The sequence below is a fragment of the Borostomias antarcticus genome (assembly GCF_949987555.1).
Source record: "Borostomias antarcticus genome assembly, chromosome: 8".
Taxonomy (NCBI): Eukaryota; Metazoa; Chordata; class Actinopteri; order Stomiiformes; family Stomiidae; genus Borostomias; species Borostomias antarcticus.
In genome coordinates, this window is record NC_140241.1 from 7,434,540 (window position 1) to 7,454,766 (window position 20,227).

At 44.7% G+C, this 20,227-nt stretch overlaps 2 protein-coding genes across 2 annotated transcripts; both read left to right on the plus strand.

Moving 5' to 3' along the window:
- Positions 1-474: 474 nt before the first annotated feature.
- On the plus strand, positions 475-5,195 carry nod1 (nucleotide-binding oligomerization domain containing 1; the record flags this gene model as incomplete). The annotated part of the gene is made up of 11 exons (XM_084442427.1): positions 475-660; positions 869-1,043; positions 1,517-3,332; positions 3,423-3,506; positions 3,673-3,756; positions 3,876-3,959; positions 4,105-4,188; positions 4,273-4,356; positions 4,474-4,557; positions 4,791-4,874; positions 5,123-5,195. The coding sequence occupies 11 exons, from the start codon at positions 475-477 to the stop codon at positions 5,193-5,195; spliced, it is 2,838 nt and encodes a 945-aa protein (XP_084298553.1).
- A 7,433-nt stretch (positions 5,196-12,628) lies between these two features.
- On the plus strand, positions 12,629-19,007 carry LOC311312466 (nucleotide-binding oligomerization domain-containing protein 1-like; the record flags this gene model as incomplete). Its single annotated transcript, XM_084442428.1, has 11 exons — positions 12,629-12,814; positions 13,049-13,223; positions 15,265-17,086; positions 17,182-17,265; positions 17,432-17,515; positions 17,634-17,717; positions 17,863-17,946; positions 18,031-18,114; positions 18,222-18,305; positions 18,603-18,686; positions 18,935-19,007. The coding sequence occupies 11 exons, from the start codon at positions 12,629-12,631 to the stop codon at positions 19,005-19,007; spliced, it is 2,844 nt and encodes a 947-aa protein (XP_084298554.1).
- Between the last annotated feature and the right edge of the window lie 1,220 nt (positions 19,008-20,227).

Here is a 20,227-nt window from a genome sequence, read left to right on the forward strand (position 1 = left end):
TTGGTGGAATGAGCAGTTTCTTGGATTCAGAGGCCAGTGCAGTTTCTATAGATTGACAATAAAAGTATATATTTTCATTTTACACAATATGCAAATTAACAGTAAATCAGTTTTTTTTAAATCCTCAGATGACATTAAGTACATAACTAATAACGCTTTGAGAAGAAAAAGTTTACATTTTGCTATGATGGCTGTTTCTTCCAGTAGTTTATTCTTGGAGTCTTGGTCTATATGTTGGTAGAGTGAGGTTTAAATCAGTAGTATTGCTGACTGTAGACATCATGTATGATTAATTTTGACCTAGGCCTTGGGGTAAACCTGGCCTTGGATTTTAATTCCACAACAGGCACATTACATTATCTTCAAGCTGTTTACATTACTCTTACAAAAACATTTCAATTCTTTCAAATTTCTCTACATTCAATGCTATTCTGAATTCCAGTAAAGGCAACTTTGCAGCTATACTGTATGGGCATGGATCTCCGACCTCCTGAACCGACCGGGTATCTGTCGACCGTGCAGCTCCTCACCTGGCACCGTGAGCTGCTGGTCTCTAAGGTGAAGAGCACACCGTGTATCCTAGATAACCTGCTGAAAAGTGGATTTCTGTGTCTGGAAGAGATTGAAATTGTGCAGCGCACAGTCACCAAAACAGACCAGGTAAGGTCAGTCCAATCCAAGCCTGTCAACTGTGAATCACCTACTGTATGATGTATCCACATACATCAAAAACTCAAATTTCTTGGCATACTCATTGGAAAGTAAATAGTAATAAGTATTCCAGCATTATAGTGATTACTGATTGAATCTCTATAACACGTCATTCATTATTTATTGAATCACTATAGCACTACATTATTTTTTTTAGGTGCGTAAAATCTTGGAGCTTGTCCAAAGCAAAGGGGACCCGGCCTGTGAATATTTCTTATATATCCTCTATAAAGTATATGATGCTTACATAGACCTCCAGCCATGGCTGAAAGAGATCAACTACCAGCCACCAGACTTCATACAGGAGATACCAGTAGTCAACACAGACCCTAGTAAGTATGTTACATTTTAAATTTTATTAGAACCATTTAGATTACGCTTTTATCCAAAGCCACTGACAATAATTGCATTTAACGTCAGTCTCCACTACTCACCAGAACTCAAAAGTGCATCTCCTTTCTAAACAAATGACCAATAGCATAATATAGTGTTAAATCCAAAGTGCAAGACTAGTAAAATATAAATACAATAGATGCCTTAGAGGTTGGATCCTGGTAGTTCTTCTTGAAGAGGTGAGTTTTGAATCTGTGCCGAAAGATGGGCAACTCTGCTGTGCTGACGTCAGTGGGGAGTTCATTCCACCACTATGGGGCCAGGACAGAAACTCACTGAGCTGCATTTCCAATCTTTTAACCGATATTATCCAAGTAATTACACCTGACTGAATCAGAAGTATATCATGAAAATATTCCTGTCTGTGTTTGGGAAACTCTTGTCTGTAACCTCTAGTTTCCTCTGCCCTCAGTCAGCCAGTACTGTGAGAAGCTGAGGCATGAGCTCGGCCGGGATACGCGCTTCATCACCTCCTACGCCCAGAGAGAGGAGACCCTCCTGGAAGAGCTCTACACAGATACCCTGATGGAGCTGCTCAATGAGCGCAATGAGAGCCAGGGCTACCTAGAGAACCTGCAACAGCTCCTAGGGGAGCAGGGGGTCTTCAACTCCCTGGCCGAAACCGTCTATGTGACAGGGGACGCTGGGGTGGGCAAATCCCTCCTCCTTCAGAAGCTCCAGAACCTGTGGTCCAAGAGAGAGCTCCAGAAGGATGCCATGTTCTTCTTCAAGTTCCGCTGCAGGATGTTCAGCACCTTCAAACAGACGGACGAGATTTCCCTCAGGGACCTCCTCTTCAAGCATAACTGCTACCCTGACCAGGACTTGGATGATGAGGTGTTTGGCTACATCCTGCGCTTTCCAGAGAAGGTTCTCTTCACCTTTGACGGCTATGATGAGATCCAGGGAGACCTGGACCTGGTGAACGTGCCGGAGGTGGTCTCACCCGAGGAGAAGACGCACCCTCTCCTGGTGCTTATCAACCTGCTCTGTGGGAAACTTCTCAAGGGCTCCCAGAAGGTTCTAACGGCTCGGACGGGTACAGAGATCCAAGCCAGGGTGATTCGTAAGACAGTGGCCCTCCGGGGTTTCTCCCCAGCCCAGCTGCACACCTATACCACTCTGCACTTCAAGGAGCAGGAGCACAGAAACCTTGTCTCAGTTCAGCTGGAGGCTAGCCCCCACCTCTGCGGACTCTGCTCCATCCCCCTTTTCTGCTGGATCGTCTTCAAGAGCTTCAAGCACCTGCACAACATGTATGATAACTTTGAGCTGCCGGATGCCTGCGTCACCCTCACCAACATCTTCCTCCTGCTGTCCGAGGTCTTCCTCAGCCACTCTGCGCTGCCTCCCCCGGGTCTGCTGAGGAAGAGCACCAGGTGCACCAATGACACCTTCAGGGCCGGACTAAGGCCTCTTGCAGCCTTTGCCAAGCTGGCCCTGCTGGGAACGGAGAGAGGAGGGTTCGTGTTCAGCCAGGAGGAGGTCGAGTCCTGTGGTTTGACAGAGGAAGACACACAAGTGGGCTTTCTACGCCCTGTCAGCCACTATGACGCCTGTGGAAGCGCCGCCACGTTTGAGTTCCTCCATGTCACCCTGCAGTCTTTCCTGGCAGCCTTCTCCCTGGTGCTGGAGGGGCAGACGGCGGTTAGCTCCATCCTCAGGTTCTTCACAGAGTGCAGCCGGACAAAGAGCACGTCTTGCCTTCCATTGTCCTCCTGTATCAGTGGTTCCACCAAGGCCAGGGGAAAAGACCCCTTCAGGAGCAATGACCACCTCCAGTTCGCCAACCTCTTCCTGTGTGGGCTGCTGTCCAAGCCCAATGCGGGCTTGTTGGAGCACATGGCATCTCCGGTGTTACTGAAAAAGAAACGGGCCATCCTCAAATCCTACCTCTCCACCAGCGCGAAGTCCCACCTGCGAGGCCTGCCTCTCCACAGCACAGAAAGCGAGGGCAGCAAGGTGCACGTCCTTCCCAACTTCCTGTGGATGCTGAGGTGCATCTTTGAGATGGGAAGTAAAGATGTGGCTCAGCTGACGGCCAAAGGTATCACGGCAGATTACATTAAACTGGGCTACTGTAACGTGTCCTCCAGTGACTGCACCGCCCTCAACTTCGTGCTCCAGCATCGACGTAAGACACTGGGGTTGGACATGGACAATAACAACATCAGCGACTATGGTGTGAAGCAGCTCCGACCCTCCTTCAGTAACATGAAGGTGGTGAGGTAAGGACAGCACAAAAACAATTCTACTACTTTATCTTTACCACAGAACCTGTAAAACGGATAATTAAATGTCCAACTGGTTTCCCCCAGGTTGTGTGTCAATCAGATCTCCGATAGCAGCATGGAAGTGCTGGGCGAGGAGCTGACTAAGCACAAAGTGGTGGAGGTATTAGGGTGAGTCTCTTTCTGTCAAAGAAAATGGTGCCATACCATATTGGTGACATTTCAGAGAGAGCTATGGGCCTGAGTGCCTTTGTAAAGAAAGGATAAAGGCAGGTATTAAGCCTGAATGTACATTGTTGAGATGACTACTGTACCTATTTTTTGATTGTTTTCACAGACTCTACCAGAACCTCATCACAGACGTGGGAGCCCAAATAGTAGCTCATATCATTGAAGAATGTCCAAAATTACGCATTGTCAAGTATGCTTCACTGATATTGTATTCATTACATGAATCTTAATTGGAAAACATCTATTGTAAGTGGTATGATTTACCTATGTTGTAATGATCATTCCCTGAGCTACTCTGTTTGTCTTCAGGATTGGCAACAACAAGATCACCAGTGTGGGTGGGAGGTATTTGGCCCAGGCCATTAAGAAAAGCACGTCCATTTTTGATGTTGGGTAAGAAACCTTTAAGTAAACAGGATCGGTTTGGAATGCAAAGTATGTAGAATGGACCCAACTCACTAAGAGATGTGAAAGTATGGAAACTGACTCCTATGACTGTAAAGTGGTGCTAAAATATACATGTGCTGTGTTCATCCAGTATGTGGGGAAACACCATTGGTGATGAGGGAGCCAGAGCATTCGCAGACGCCTTGAGGCATCACCCGAGTCTCAAAAACCTGAGGTGATATGACACTCCTTACTATTTCTAAGAAGAATAATAGAGTCTGTTTTGATTATAAAAGCCATCTTGCCCTCTCATCCTTAGCCTGTCAGCCAATGGCATCACCTCACAGGGAGGGATAAGCTTGGTGGAAGCACTGAAGGAAAACTCTGTCCTCAGAATCTTCTGGTAGGACAGTGTTGGTGTCTCAGTACTGTACATTAGTTACTGTAACTGTAGACGAGTCTGTTAAAATGTGTACTTCCCCTTTTTATGACAGCGTTATTGTGTATTATGTTATTGTAGGCTGGTGCAAAATGAACTGTCAGATGAAATGGCGCCAGGCTTGGCAGAGCTGATCAAGGCCAATACTGGACTATCTCACCTGTGGTAAGACATGCAAACACACAGACAAGCACACACACGCACACGCACACGCACACGCACACACACACACACACACACACACACACACACACACACACACACACACACACACACACACACACATTATTCTTAGTGTTTACATGTTCAGTATGCACAACAGTTTTCTTTCTTCAGAATCGCAGTCTGTCGGTGTTTTGGGGCAGATTCAAGTGACCTGCCTCTGTGTCTTTCTGCAGGCTAATCAGTAACCAGCTGACTGTGGATGGAATGAAGCACCTGTCTGAGGCCCTCAAACACAACACAACACTCAAAGAGATCTGGTGAGACATTACTGAAGCCCATTTTGTCAGTTTAGGGAATATCACATACTGTTTAGACTGAAGTGTTCATGAATGAATAGCTGCTTATTATTTTTTTGTAATAAATTGCAGTACTGCAATTTTTTAAGGGCAATTGCCCACTTTTTTGGTGTTTAGAAATATCTATCATAATTTCCAATAAATGCTGCTGTTGGCATGGCCCCTTCCTGATTTGTTAGGGTGTGTGGTCTGTGATCATGTCCCCACAGTGTGAGAGGAAACCGTGTGTGTAAAGAGGAAGAGAAGCTGTTTGAGGCAGAGGGACGGCTTCGCTTCCACTGAGGGCGATGGCCAGCACCCACAGGCGGGTTATGATACAATGGGCCCCTGGGCACAGGCTTAGGGCTCCCCCTGGGCTCTTGGGCCCCTGGGCCTGGTAGGCCCGTTCTGCAGGCACATGGGTGCAAGGGATGTGTCCGATCTATAAAGAGTGTGTGTGCAACCATATGATTTTTGTATGCTCGGAATGCAAAAAAAGTATTTTATGCCTGCTATGCAGTGTTCTGTTTTTTTTGTGTTTGAGCAATGTACTGGTAGTGATATAAAAACGATCAACATGATGTGTGATTTGTAGCACTGACCTGAAAGTCCCTTCCTACAGCCGCCCTTTGGCCCAGCAAGTCTTTTCCTAAAGAGAGATTTTTCAGTAAACTCAAGTTACCTCAGCCTTCTAGAGTTTAAAAGAACCAGCTCCACCACAAAGCCTTCAAAAGATTAACTCTATTAATTTCATTTTCTGTACATATGTTTTACATAAATGGAATGTCTACATATACTGTGTCTGAAATCTCTGAAATACAAAGATTAAATGTTTTGTAGGCATGTACTGTCAGCCTGTTACAGAAGAACTATACCTTGGGATGCAGAACCAAAAATAAACACTCTCTCACTCTCTTTTGTCTCTTGATTATTACCCAAATATCCCACATTTTCTATTCAAGCAAATGCTTATATCCTTAAGCCATACGCTAACTGTCATTGAATACACATACTGTGCATGATAAATAAAGTATAGCTCCACCTGATGATATGACTGTGTCCTTCCACACAGCCCACCACTCTGTCTGTTAATGTCTGACTGCAACAAACATCAGTTAAATATTTTTACTAAGGTACATTTGGATAGAGGATCAATCCACTTAATGCGCTCATATCTGGTAACCGATGAACAAGCAGCAAAACAGATGAAGTTGAACATACAATGGCCATGTACCCCCCACCCACCCCATGAAAAAACCCAGACCACAACCATAAGATGGGGCATAAGGTGCTTCACTTCTCATAGCTCATATAAGGCTGTCCTGGCTGGTACTGTAGTCTGTGCTACATTCTCTCAAATTCAGGAGATACCATAGGACTCACAACCCTGAGCCAAGAGAAATCAATTAGCTAGGGGTCATCACAACATTGAAAAGTTTGGATCATACTTTTTGTCTATCTCTCTTTTTTTTTTGTCTGTGCAATAAAGGGGAAGTCCCATCAGGATGTGAACCCAACCTTGTTACATTCTGACAAAGAGGAAACCACAACAAACTATGGCCCTTTTGTTGGAGCCAAATGAATATTATTGAATAGTTGTATTGAATATAAGGCCTATATGACGCGGTATGATGGCTCCCCCCCTAGTGCTCACTTCTCTGAACTGTAGCAACTCCAGAATAAGTGGCAGAAAGTTTGGCCTAGTAGGCAGGAGTACTAACAATCCTGGAGATTTGACCACACACAGGTGGAAATGGAGTGAGACGCATACAAAGTGTCTTTGTTATTTTTTAGTTTTTGCTTTATTTCTCTCAAGATGATGAACAGTGAATTTCATGTTTAAACTTCAAGGAAAATTCATAATTTTGTTGCAATTTTACCCATATTCATTATGCTTTAGAGTGCGCCTAAAAACCCTGACTTGATTGCAAGCTGCGGTTTTTGTTGCTATTTGTTTTAAGCCATTAAATCGCCAGAGGGGGGAAGCCTCGCAACGGACACATATGGAACAGCGAGGACAGCTCACCAGGAAGGATTGAAACTCCTTGAATTCGTCATCAGTGAGTAATCACAGCGAATGTGTGAATGAGCTGACTGTTCAATGCGATAATCAGATAATTAGATAATCAGAAACTAGGAAGTGCTGGTGGGCTTAAATTGAATATTTGATTAACTTTTGAAATGGAAATCCAAACATCGCTGTGAAAATAATTAGAGTAACTAGATCAAACAAATCAATAACGCAAATAAATACATGTGCGCGTTTAAATGGAGTGGATGAATGGAAATGAGTAACCGATGGATGAAATGTGCATATTAACTTCAATATTCGGGAATGATGGAGCGTAGGGGCAGTTGTAGCCTTTACACTTGTGATTTTCCTCAATAAATGACCACTCACTGGAATAGCAAATTTGCTGCATTATATAACATTCAATGTGCCAACTACTGAAACAACGTTGTGGTTTTATGAAAATATTGAAAATGCAAAATGTAGGCCTATTTACTCACTACACTGTTATACCACACATGCCAGTGACTGTTGTAACATGTCTAAAATATACATAATTAATTAATCAATCACATACTCAAAATTAAAATATTATTCATCATTTAGCCTATTGTAATTATTTATTTGTTTTTAATAATAATAATAATAATACTACTAATAATAATTGTTACATTGACAAATGATTGTTACCTTGACACTACATGACAAAAAAAGAGGGGAAGCCGTCAAATTATAGGCTAATGCAAGACACTTTTAATGGATAGAACACACATCCTCATGAAACCAAACTGGATGAGTTTGAGGATAACATTCCGAGAGAGAGAGAGAGAGAGAGAAAGAGAGAGAAAGAGAGAAAAAGAGAGATGTATAAACTGGAGAGGTAGTCAGTTCATAAACATTCCATAACCTGTTAGATTGGATTGCCGTGAAAGAGAGCACCCACACATTCATTCCAGAATGATTGCAGATTCCCTTGTATGTTATTTTGCCTAATGAACTTGAAGAACCATGTCATACAAACTCCCAATTGATGAAAATATCTACTGCGGATATGGCATAAAAGGAGTGTCATTCAGGCATTTAAACTCATTTTCTGACAACCACATTTTCTGCTTCTTGCTGGTTTTTTTTGTTGTTTTTTTTGTCGCTGAAATTCATTTTTCTCTTAGCTTTAGATCTGCGGTTTCCCTTGTTTTCCTTTCCTTTTTGGTCTGCTTTCTTGGTCCAGCTTTTGGATGTGGACAGATGGACACGGGTGAAAACGTCATATACAGCAGGGGAGGCTATACTGTACGGGATGGGTCAGGCACCACATGGCGTGACAGAGGAAGATGCTGCAAGGTTCATTTTCATACCTTTATTTATACTCGTAAAGCACTGAGGTTTCCCTCATTTACAATGTTGACGAGTTCACACAAATACATAAATAACAGAACAAATACAGTACACAATATTAATATTAATAATACTAATAATACTAATAATTAAAAACAGTTAGCTACAAGTACAAATGTTAAGAGCCATAAACTCTGCGATTGAAGGAAGTACCTCAAGCTTTAGAGTCTGTTGTAAAGTATTCTAGGTATAAGGAGCATCATGGAAAAAAGCAGCTCTACCAAGTTCAGAATGCACTCGAGGAACCCTAAAACGATCTTTTGATTGGGTCTGGTAGGTACCAAGGCTCCAGTCCAACAGAGACAAGATGGTGGAAGTTTACCATTAATGGCTTTGAAAATAAACAAATACCAGTGATAGTTATGCTTTAAAGAGAGAGGAGACCAGTCTACCTTATCATAAAGAACACAGTGGTGGGTGTCATAGCTATCACCTGTAATAAATCTTAGGGCGGAATGGTAGACAGAGTCTAGGGGTTTCAGGGTAGTCAAAGAAACATGTCTATAGATTGTGTCACCATAGTCTAATACTGATAAGAAGACACCTTGAACATTCTCTTCCTGCTGAACATAGGAAAGCTAGAACGGTTTCTGTACAGGAAGCCAATTTTCTGCCGCAGCTTAGAGGCTAGACTGTCTACATGAAACTTGAAAGACAGTTTATCATCCAGCCACAAATCAAGATATTTGTACTCAGTGAGATGATGCAGGTCTTGCCCGTCAGCAAAACAGTGGCAATCAAGGCCTTGAAGTCCTCCTTCAGCTGCTCAGACTGTTGGAGCCTGATGTCATTTGATCCAACGTGAATGACGTCAGATGAGACCAGGGGATGATCATTAATGAGAGATGTAATGACAGAATTGATGTCTGAGACCTTAGCCTCTGGGAAGCAGTAGGTCTGAGCCTTTTGAACTACAACTTGGTGCACCATAGAAGAGCCTACTATAAGCACAGATGCAGGGAGCTTGACGTGCACGGGGGGCACTGGAGACCGCCGCTGGAGAGAGGGCACCTGACTCTGATCCTCTGGTGGAGGATGGTTTCTCCGATGGCGGCCAGGTGGAGGACCAGGCTGACTGGCCAAGCCAGAGGGGTGCTCAGAGGGCAGCGTGGCAGTGAGGGACCGTGAAGGAGGAGTGAAGAGAAAGGAGCTTGGACGCCGAGGAGGGCGGCTGGGGGGCGCTGGTAGGGGCTCAGCCGGATCCGAAGACGATGGGGGGGATGGGGCAGCTCACACTTCCAGTCCTCTTTTGCCCAGGAGAGCCCAGGTGGAGATCCTCATCCCTTAGGCCCGCATAGATATTCTCCAGGAGAATAGGCATAGGGGGTGAAGAGACGACATGGGAAGAGTTCCTCCCTCGCTTCCTGTTGTTGCGCTGGATGACAATTCAGGGATTCGGGGGCTTAGGGGTGGAGCATGACCGCTTAAGCCTAATTTATACTTTGTGAGCCGTTAGGCTGTGCTCCAAGCACAGGCCAGCTGACCTCCCCAAGGCCGCCATCGGTAGGTCATTGAGAGGCGGGCAGCTGCCGTCCGAGTCAGGCACCAGTGTGTCCAAGAGTTGTTCAGTCTGATGTATAGAGTGGAGTGTGGAGATTCTACCATCCAGCTCCACAATTTTCTGTTTGCGTTGGATACATCCAGAGCTATCTGGGGGCGGTCTGTGACTAGGGATTGTGCAAAGTCGGTGTCACTGAAAATATCTCTGTTAAAAGGCCAAATTGTAGTGCAAAGAACCCTGCCTGAATATTTGATGGCGATGCAACCAGGGGAAGGGCACTCTTCACAATGCTCGGCACATCATAAATGGTTATTGACTTAGCTTCTAGTTTATGTAGGCCTTTAGGTTTTTAAAATATAAATGAAAGTTTGACAAGTTAAAATACAGCAAAAGAAAAAGGATATCGATTGACTGGATCTGGAAATGGCTGAATTGCAAGCAAAACAAAAAAAATTGAACTGGAAACTGACCTGGCAACTCAGCTACAAAATTAAAAGTCCTAGAGAGTTTCGGGGCCGCTTGTTAATCCCATGCTGCGTCCCACAGACATTCCCAAGGAGATGGGATGAACTCTTATTTTGAATCACCACCAAGAAAGTGCTTGTGTTCCTATGGACCCTGAACCATCACCTATTGGCTTTGTACCATTAGGTGCTTTTCCAAAGACTCCACTCCAAAGGGTTTTAAACCAACAATCAAAAGCACCAGAGCCCATTCACCCACCAGTGACATGTCAATCTATTCCTCCAACTCAGGTAATGTCTAATCAAAACCCTACGGATCATCCTGGTGACCTCTCAACTGTCATACAAAGACAGAACGACATTGCTGACCTCCTGGTTTTACAGCAAAAACAAGCCTCACTCCCTGCCAGAGAAATACCCCTAGATTTTAGACCATTAAATGTAAATGTAAATAAATTGTATGTGTGCTTTTGAGCATGGCATAGAGGATAAGACCACCAATAGTCAGGATAGGCTTTACTACCTGGAACAATATACTGTACTGCTGGTCAACCCAGGGAACTGGTCAGGAGCTGTCTACACATGGATGCACAAAGAGGTTACAATGGGGCTAAGAGCTTACTGGCTGACACCAGGTGATGAGGATGGGCCCCAACACCTATGCCCCTGTCATCCTGAACACAGGTGTCCCCCAGACTGTTTCCTGAGCCCAATCCTCTACTCCATGTACACCCACAATTGCCATGCACAGCTTCACCATGGTTCGCCAATGACACAAAGGTAATAATCCTGATTACCAAAAACGATGACACGCCTACAGGAGAGAGGTTGACAACCTGATGCCCAGTGGTGCCAGGAGAACAGCCTCTCTCTCAATGTTGCGAAGACCAAGTTGCTGATCGTGGACTACAGGAGGGAGAGGAGAGAGGCTGGACCCCATCACCATCAATGGGTCTTCTATAGAGAGTCAGCAACCAGTTCCTCAGTTTCCATATCACTGAGGACCTAACCTAGAACATGCATACCGGCCATGTGGTGAAAAGGGCACAACAACGCCTTTTCTGACAGCTGAAGAGGTTCAGCATGGAGCCCAAGATCATACGGGCCTTCTACAAAGGCACAAGAGCATCCTCACTGGGAACATCACAGCGTGGTATGGGAATTGCTCTGCCTTCAACCGCAAAGCGCAGAGGGTAACGCGCTCTGCCCAACACATCAGTGGGTGTGTGCTCCCCTCCATCGAGGAGCTATAACAGTAAGAGTACGAGCAACGGCAGCAGAATCATAAAAGACCCCAACCACCCCAACCATGGCCTGTTTCAGCTGGTGCTGTCTCGCAAACGGTATCGCAGCCTTAAGGTCTGGACTTGTAGGCTCAGGGACAGTTTTTCCATTATCTTGTGGTGCTGTATTATACATCCTTGCTGTCACTATCTTGTGTTATTACAGTGCATCTGGAAAGTATTCATATCCATTCACTTTTTCCACATTTTGTTACAGCCTAGTTCCAAAATTGATAAAATTATTTTCTCCTCAAAATTCTACACACAGTACCCCATAATGACAAAGAGAAAAATGTTTTTTAGTGGAAATTTTTGCAAATTTATTACAAATAAAACAGTCATATCATATCATGTGCATACAGTATGTATTCATACACTTTACTTAATACTTTGTTGAAGCATGTTTGACAGCAATTACAGCCTCAAGTCTTCTTGATGGGTATGATGCTACAAGCTTGGCATACTATTTTTGGGCAGTTTCTCCCATTCTTCTTTGCAGATCCTCTCAAGCTCCATCAGGTTGGATGGGGAGCATCAGTGCACAGCCATTTTCAGATCTCTCCAGAGATGTTCAATCAGGTTCAAGTCTGGGCTCTGGCTGGGCCACTCAAGGACATTCACAGACTTGTCCCGAAGCCACTCCTTTATTATCTTGGCTGTGTGCTTAGGGTCGTTGTCCTGTTGGAAGGCAAACCTTCGCCCCAGTCTGAGGTCCAGAGCGCTCTAGAGCAGGTTTTCATCAAGGGTCTCTCTGTACATTGCTGAATTCATCTTTCCCTCGATCCTCTCAGTTCATGCTTCACTGAAGCGATGGCTAGGTGACGAGTGGCACCTGGTTTCCTCCAGACATGACGCTTGGGATTGTGACCTCCGCCCAGTAACCAACATAACACAATTGTTAGCATAGCTGTGCTACACTTTTAATTCTTAATTCTATTAATCACTTGCTATTGATTTACTGAGGAAGAGACAACTGACCCAAGCCTCGGCATCGGGAGAGCTGGATTTTAATTGGAATTTAATTACTCTTACAAAACATTTCAATTCTTTCCATTTTCTCTGCAGCTACTCACTGTATGGGCATGGATCTCCGATCTCCTGAACCGACCGGGAATCTGTCGACCGTGCAGCTCCTCACCTGGCACCGTGAGCTGCTGGTCTCTCAGGTGAAGAGCACACAGTGTATCCTAGATAACCTGCTGAAAAGTGGATTTCTGTGTCTGGAAGAGATTGAAATTGTGCAGCGCACAGTCACCAAAGCAGACCAGGTAAGGTCAGCCCAATCCCAGCCTGTCAACTGTGAATTACCTACTGTATGATGTATCCACATACAGTGATAATGTTAAAGCGCCTGTTAGTATAGAATCACTATAGTACTTAATAATTCAAATTTTATAATTCAAATTTCTTGGCATACTTATTGTAAAGTAAATAGTAACAAGTATGCATTATAATGTTTAATGATTGAATCGGTATAATACTTTATAATATTTTTTTTTTAGGTGCGTAAAATCTTGGAGCTCGTCCAAAGCAAAGGGGAACCGGCCTCTGAGTACTTCGTATACATTCTCTATAAAGTATATGATGCTTACATAGACCTCCAGCCATGGCTGAAAGAGATCAACTACCAGCCACCAGACTTCATACGGGAGATACCAGTGGTAAACACAGACCCTAGTAAGTATGTAAACTCATGGGGCCCTATTTTCATGCTGGGGCTAAATGCTAAAGGCTAAGTTTTGTCTGTCAAAAACATAATATTTCTCGCCTCGGACGAATTTTGTGCGCAATGAAGATGTTTGAAAATTGCGAGTTTGGGGCGTGTTCATAGCACACCTAACTCAGCGGAGGCAAGAAATATTGCATGAAAATAGGGCCCATCGAGCTGCATTTACAATCTAAAAGAGTAGTTTGGTATTTATACATCATAAGCCTAGCCTAATGAGACCATTCTGATTTTGTAAGCTCACATTCTGTTTCTCTTGCGAATCAGTCTGAATACTCTCCAGATCCGTTTGTTCCAGATCAGAAAACAATCGCGCCAATCAGTGTTGGTTCTGAGGAATTTGAAACACACGCTGGGCAGGTTTAGGTCAATCAATAATATTTTTTGACAGATTTTGCACTCTTGAGATAGGCTTTTAGTGCCTATCGCATGTCATAGCTAAGTACATAATGGATCTCTAATCTCTATGGGCATATAGGCCTACAGTAGGCCTACATGCCCATTAGGACTGCAGCTATCAATTAGTTTAGTAGGATAATCAAGTATACTACCGATTACTCCTATGATTAATCGAGTAATCGGATACAATATATATATTTTTTTCCCTTTATGAAGGTCTTGTGCCATTACAATGCTTTTTACTGAAAAAAGAGGTGAAGCATCACTTTTGCATTGCTTTTGGTAGGCTACCAGATAGCTTTGCACTGCAGATACCCCCCCCCTCAATGTAGCTGATTGTTATAATATAGAGGCATATAGGCTATTGTAGTGTAACATTAGCGGGCTAGCTAGCTAAGCTAGTTACCTAGCAAGCTAACCAGCTAGCAAGCTAACCAGTTAGCCCACTAACTGTTAGTTAATGTTAGTTAGTTAGTTAATGTTCTACAGTATTAATACATCCTAATGTTAGTTAGTTAGTTAATGTTCTACAGTATTAATACATCCATGTCACTAATGTTACACTGTAGATGTGTCTCCATGACAACCTGCTACATAGACCTTTGACTTTAAGCTAATGTTAGCTAGGTAATCTCTGAAGCTGATTTTCGCTATAACATCGTGCAAGTTAGCTTGCTTGAAGAAGTTGAAGCCTGGATCAAGCCGTTATTTTCTGTGGTTATTTTCTTGAGCAAAACTTTGCTAACTTAGGGACACCCCCCCCGCCCAAGACGACGTCTCTCTCTAGGAATTGGTCATTTCTCTGCGTGAGGTCTGGCGTGTGAGCGTGAGAAGGCTGAAATGCATGTGCTTGGCAGCCCTGAGGCTACAAAGACACATTACAGCGTTTTCATTTTGTTTAAGCTTGAAATGATCCCAAACTTTGGACACTTTCAGTTGTTTTCTCTGTCTCTTCTCTTCCCTTCTCACTATTTTCTCTCTTACATTTTCCAATCTGCGCCCCGTGTCTTGAAGATGGTCGATACATGTTGGCTTTTTAAGCACTATAGGCCTATGATTTAGCCACATTAATTAAGCCTTTTAATTCTACTTCCTGGACACAATCAGTGCCTGGATTCTGCTCTGTTTGGTCCCGCGCCGTGTCTTCTTCACACCTGTCCACAAGCGCATAGTGCGTGGTGTGAGCTATGTGAACTATAGTTAAGCTACATGGATTAAATGAAGCCTCGAGGCAAAGAAATTTGCATCAATGCTTTTTGGTTATTCAAGATAGCCTACTCAAGGAATCGTTTCAGCCATAATGCCCATGGGCAAAGGGTAATGGATAATGATCCATTGTATTTCCATAGAGATGCATTGTGTACTGTAGCACTAATATCTCAAGTGTAAACTATGTCCAAATGTTTATACGGACCATTGAATAGGATTGTAAATATCCTTTTAACAGGGCCTATGATGCCAAACTACTACTGTCAAACAACTCTTTTATGCAATATTATCCACGGATGACTGAATAAGAAGTATATCATGAAAATGTTCCTGTCTGTGTTTGGGAAACTCTTGTCTGTAACCTCTAGTTTCCTCTGCCCTCAGTCAGCCAGTACTGTGAGAAGCTGAGGCATGAGCTCGGCCGGGATACGCGCTTCATCACCTCCTATGCCCAGAGAGAGGAGACCCTCCTGGAAGAGGTCTACACAGATACCCTGATGGAGCTGCTCAGTGAGCGCAATGAGAGCCAGGGCTACCTAGAGAGCCTGCAACAGCTCCTAGGGGAGCAGGGGGTCTTCAACTCCCTGGCCGAAACCGTCTATGTGACAGGGGACGCTGGGGTGGGCAAATCCCTCCTCCTTGAGAGGCTCCAGAACCTGTGGTCCAAGAGAGAGCTCCAGAAGGATGCCATGTTCTTCTTCAAGTTCCGCTGCAGGATGTTCAGCACCTTCAGGCAGACGGACGGGATCTCCCTCAGAGACCTCCTCTTCAAGCATAACTGCTACCCTGACCAGGACTTGGACGATGAGGTGTTTGGCTACATCCTGCGCTTTCCAGAGAAGGTTCTCTTCACCTTTGACGGCTATGATGAGATCCAGGGTGACCTGGACCTGGTGAACATGCCTGAGGTGGTCTCACCTGAGGAGAAGACGCACCCTCTCCTGGTGCTTATCAACCTGCTCTGTGGGAAACTTCTCAAGGGCTCCCAGAAGATTCTAACGGCTCGGACGGGTACAGAGATTCAGGCCAGGGTGATCCGTAAGAGGGTGGCCCTCCGGGGTTTCTCCCCAGCCCAGCTGCACACCTATACCGCTCTGCACTTCAAGGAGCAGGAGCAAAGAGATCTTGTCTCCATTCAGCTGGAGGCTAGCCCCCACCTCTGCAGCCTCTGCTCCATCCCCCTTTTCTGTTGGATCGTCTTCAAGAGCTTCAAGCACCTGCACTCCATGTATGATAACTTTGAGCTGCCGGAGGCCTGCGTCACCCTCACCAACATCTTCCTCCTACTGTCCGAGGTCTTCCTTAGCCGCTCGGTACTGCCTCCCCCGGGCGTTCTGAGGAAGAGCACCAAGTGCATGTGCACGAATGACACCTTCAGGGCCGGACTAAGGCCTCTTGCAGCCTTTGCCAAGCTGGCCCTGCTAGGAACAGAGAGAGGAGGCAGTGTGTTCAGCCAGGACGAGGTTGAGTCCTGTGGTTTGACAGAGGAAGACACGCGAATGGGATTTCTACGCCCCGTCAGCCACTATAACGCCTGTGGAAGCGCCGCCATGTTTGAGTTCCTCCATGTCACCCTGCAGTCTTTCCTGGCAGCCTTCTCCCTGGTGCTGGAGGGGCAGGCGGCGGTGAGCTCCATCCTCAGGTTCTTCACAGAGTGCAGCCGGACAAAGAGCACATCTTGCCTTCCATTGTCCTCCTGTATCAGTGGTTCCACCAAGGCCAGGGGAAAAGACCCCTTCAGGAGCAATGACCACCTCCAGTTCGTCAACCTCTTCCTGTGTGGGCTGCTGTCCAAGCCCAACGCGGGCTTGTTGGAGCACATGGCATCTCCGGTGTTACTGAAGAAGAAACGGGCCATCCTCATGTCCTACCTCTCCACCAGCGCGAGGTCCCACCTGCGAGGCCTGCCTCTCCACAGCACGGAGAGCGAGGGAAGCAAGGTGCACGTCCTTCCCAACTTCCTGTGGATGCTGAGGTGCATCTTTGAGATGGGAAATAAAGATGTAGCTCAGCTGACGGCCAAAGGTATCACTGCAGATTACATTAAGCTGGGCTACTGTAACGTGTCCTCCAGTGACTGCACCGCCCTGAACTTCGTGCTCCAGTATCGACGTAAGACACTCGCGTTGGACATGGACAATAACAACATCAGCGACTATGGTGTGAAGCAGCTCCGACCCTCCTTCAGTAACCTGACGGTGGTGAGGTAAGGACGGCACAACCACAATTCTACTACTTTATCTTTACCACAGAACCTGTAAAACGGACAATTACTGTAAATGTCCAACTGGTTTCCCCCAGGTTGTGTGTCAATCAGATCTCCGATAGCAGCATGGAAGTGCTGGGTGAGGAGCTGACTAAGCACAAAGTGGTGGAGGTATTAGGGTGAGTCTCTTTCTGTCAAAGAAAATGGTGCCATACCATATTGGTGACGTTTCAGAGAGAGCTATGGGCCTGAGTGCCTTTGTAAAGAAAGGATAAAGGCAGGTATTAAGCCTGAATGTACATTGTTGAGATGACTACTGTACCTATTTTTTGATTGTTTTCACAGACTCTACCAGAACCTCATCACAGACGTGGGAGCCCAAATAGTAGCTCAAATCATTGAAGAATGTCCAAAATTACGCATTGTCAAGTATGGTTCCTGATATTGTATTAATTCCATGCATCTTAATTGTAAAACATCTATTGTAAGTGCTATGATTTACCTATGGTGTAATGATAATTCCCTGAGCTACTCTGTTTGTCTTCAGGATTGGCAAGAACAAGATCACCAGTGTGGGTGGGAGGTATTTGGCCCAGGCCATTCAGAAAAGCACATCAATTTTAGATGTTGGGTAAGAAACCTCTAAGTAAACATGGTCTGTTTGGAATGTAGAGTATGTAGAATGGACCCAACACACTAAGAGATGTGAAAGTATGTTAATTGGCTCCTATGACTGTGAAGTGGTGCTAAAATATACATGTGCTGTGTTCATCTAGTATGTGGGGAAACACCATTGGTGATGAGGGAGCCAGAGCATTTGCGGACGCCTTGAGGCATCACCCTAGTCTCAAAACCCTGAGGTGATATGACACTCCTTACTATTTCTCAGAAGAATAATAGAGTCTGTTTTGATTATAAAAGCCATCTTGCCCTCTCACCCTTAGCCTCTCAGCCAATGGCATCACCTCAGAGGGAGGGATAAGCTTGGTGGAAGCACTGAAGGAAAACTCTGTCCTCAGAATCTTCTGGTAGGACAGTATTGGTGTCTCATTAGACACTGTAACTGTAGATGAGTCTGTTAAAATGTGTACTTCCACTTTTTAAGACAGCGTTATTGTGTATTATGTTATTGTAGGCTGGTGCAAAATGAACTGTCAGATGAAGTGGCACCAGGCTTGGCAGAGCTGATCAGGGCCGACACTGGACTATCTCACCTGTGGTAAGACATGCAAACACATGAACACACACACACACACACACACACGCATGCGCACACACGCACGCACGCACACACGCGCACACGCGCGCACACGCACACACACACACACACACACACACACACACACACACACACACACACACACACACACACACACACACACACACACACACACGTTATTCTTAGTGTTTACATGTTCAGTGGTAAAGAATACACAACAGTTTTCTTTCTTCAGAATCGCAGTCTGTCAGTGTTTTGGGGCAGATTCAAGTGACCTGCCTCTGTGTCTTTCTGCAGGCTAATCAGTAATCAGCTGACTGTGGATGGAATGAAGCACCTGTCTGAGGCCCTCAAACACAACACAACACTCAAAGAGATCTGGTGAGACATTACTGAAGCACATTTTGTCAGTTTAGGGAATATCACATACTGTTTAGACTGAAATGTTCATGAATGAATACCTGCTTCTTATTTTTTTGTAATAAATTGCAGTACTACAATTTTTTAAGGGCAATTGCCCACTTTTTTGGTGTTTAGAATTATCTATCATAATTTCCAATAAATGCTGCTGTTGGCATGGCCCCTTCCTGATTTGTTAGGGTGTGTGGTCTGTGATCATGTCCCCACAGTGTGAGAGGAAACCGTGTGTGTAAAGAGGAAGAGAAGCAGTTTGAGGCAGAGGGACGGCTTCGCTTCCACTAAGGGCGATGGCCAGCACCCACAGGCGGGTTATGATACAATGGGCCCCAGGGCACAGGCTTAGGGCCCCCCCTGGGCTCTTGGGCCCCTGGGCCTGGTAGGCCCGTTCTGCAGGTACATGGGTGCAAAGGATGTGTCCGATCTATAAAGAGAGTGTGCGTCTCGCAACCGTATGCTTTTTGTATGCTTGGATTTTTTTTATTTTTTAGCAATGTACTGGTAGTGATATAACTATCAACATGATGTATGCTGTATGATTTGTAGCACTGACCTGAAAGTCCCTTCCTACAGCCGTGCTTTGGCCCAGCGAGTATTTTCTTAAAGAGAGATATTTCAGTAAACTCAAGTTACCTCAATCTTATAGAGCTTAAAGAACCAGCTTCAACACAAAGCCTTCAAAAGATTCACTCTTTTAATTTCATTTTCTGTACATATTTTTACATAAATGGAATGTTATAACATATACTGTGTGTCTATAAATCTCCTGAAATAAAAAGATGAAATGTTTTCTAGGAATTTACTGTACTGTTACAGAAGTACCTTGGGATGCAAAACCAAAAATAAACTCTCAATCTCTCTTGACCATTACCAAAACGACCCACTTTTAATTCAAGCAGGTGCTTCCATAAAGCATTATTCTAACTGTTATTGAGTACATACTATGCTGTACATCATAAATCAACATCAAGTATAGCTCCACCTGATGAGATGACTGAGTCCTTCCACACAGCCCACCAATCTGTCTGTTAGTGACTGACTGCTACAAACATCAATTAAATATTGAACGTTAAAAAAAAAAAAAAAAAAAGATACATTTGGATAGAGGATCGATCCACTTGGATTGATAATGGGCTCAGATCTGGCAACCGTCAAACAAGCAGCAAAACAGACAAAAGTTGAACATACAATGGCCATGTACCCCCCACCCACCCCATGAAAAACCCCAGACCACAACCATAAGATGGGGCAAAAGGTGCTTCACTTCTCATAGCTCATATAAGGCTGTCCTGGCTGGTACTGTAGTCTGTGCTACACACTCTCTCAAATTCAGGAGATACCACATATGGGATGCTTCACAACCCTGAGCCAAGATAAATCGATAAGCTACAGTTTGGGTCACAAGAGAGGGCTGATCATAATGTTTTCCCTCTCCTTTCATTTTGTCTGTGCAAAAAAGGGGATGTGAACCCAACTTTGTTACATTCTGACAAAGAGGAAACCAC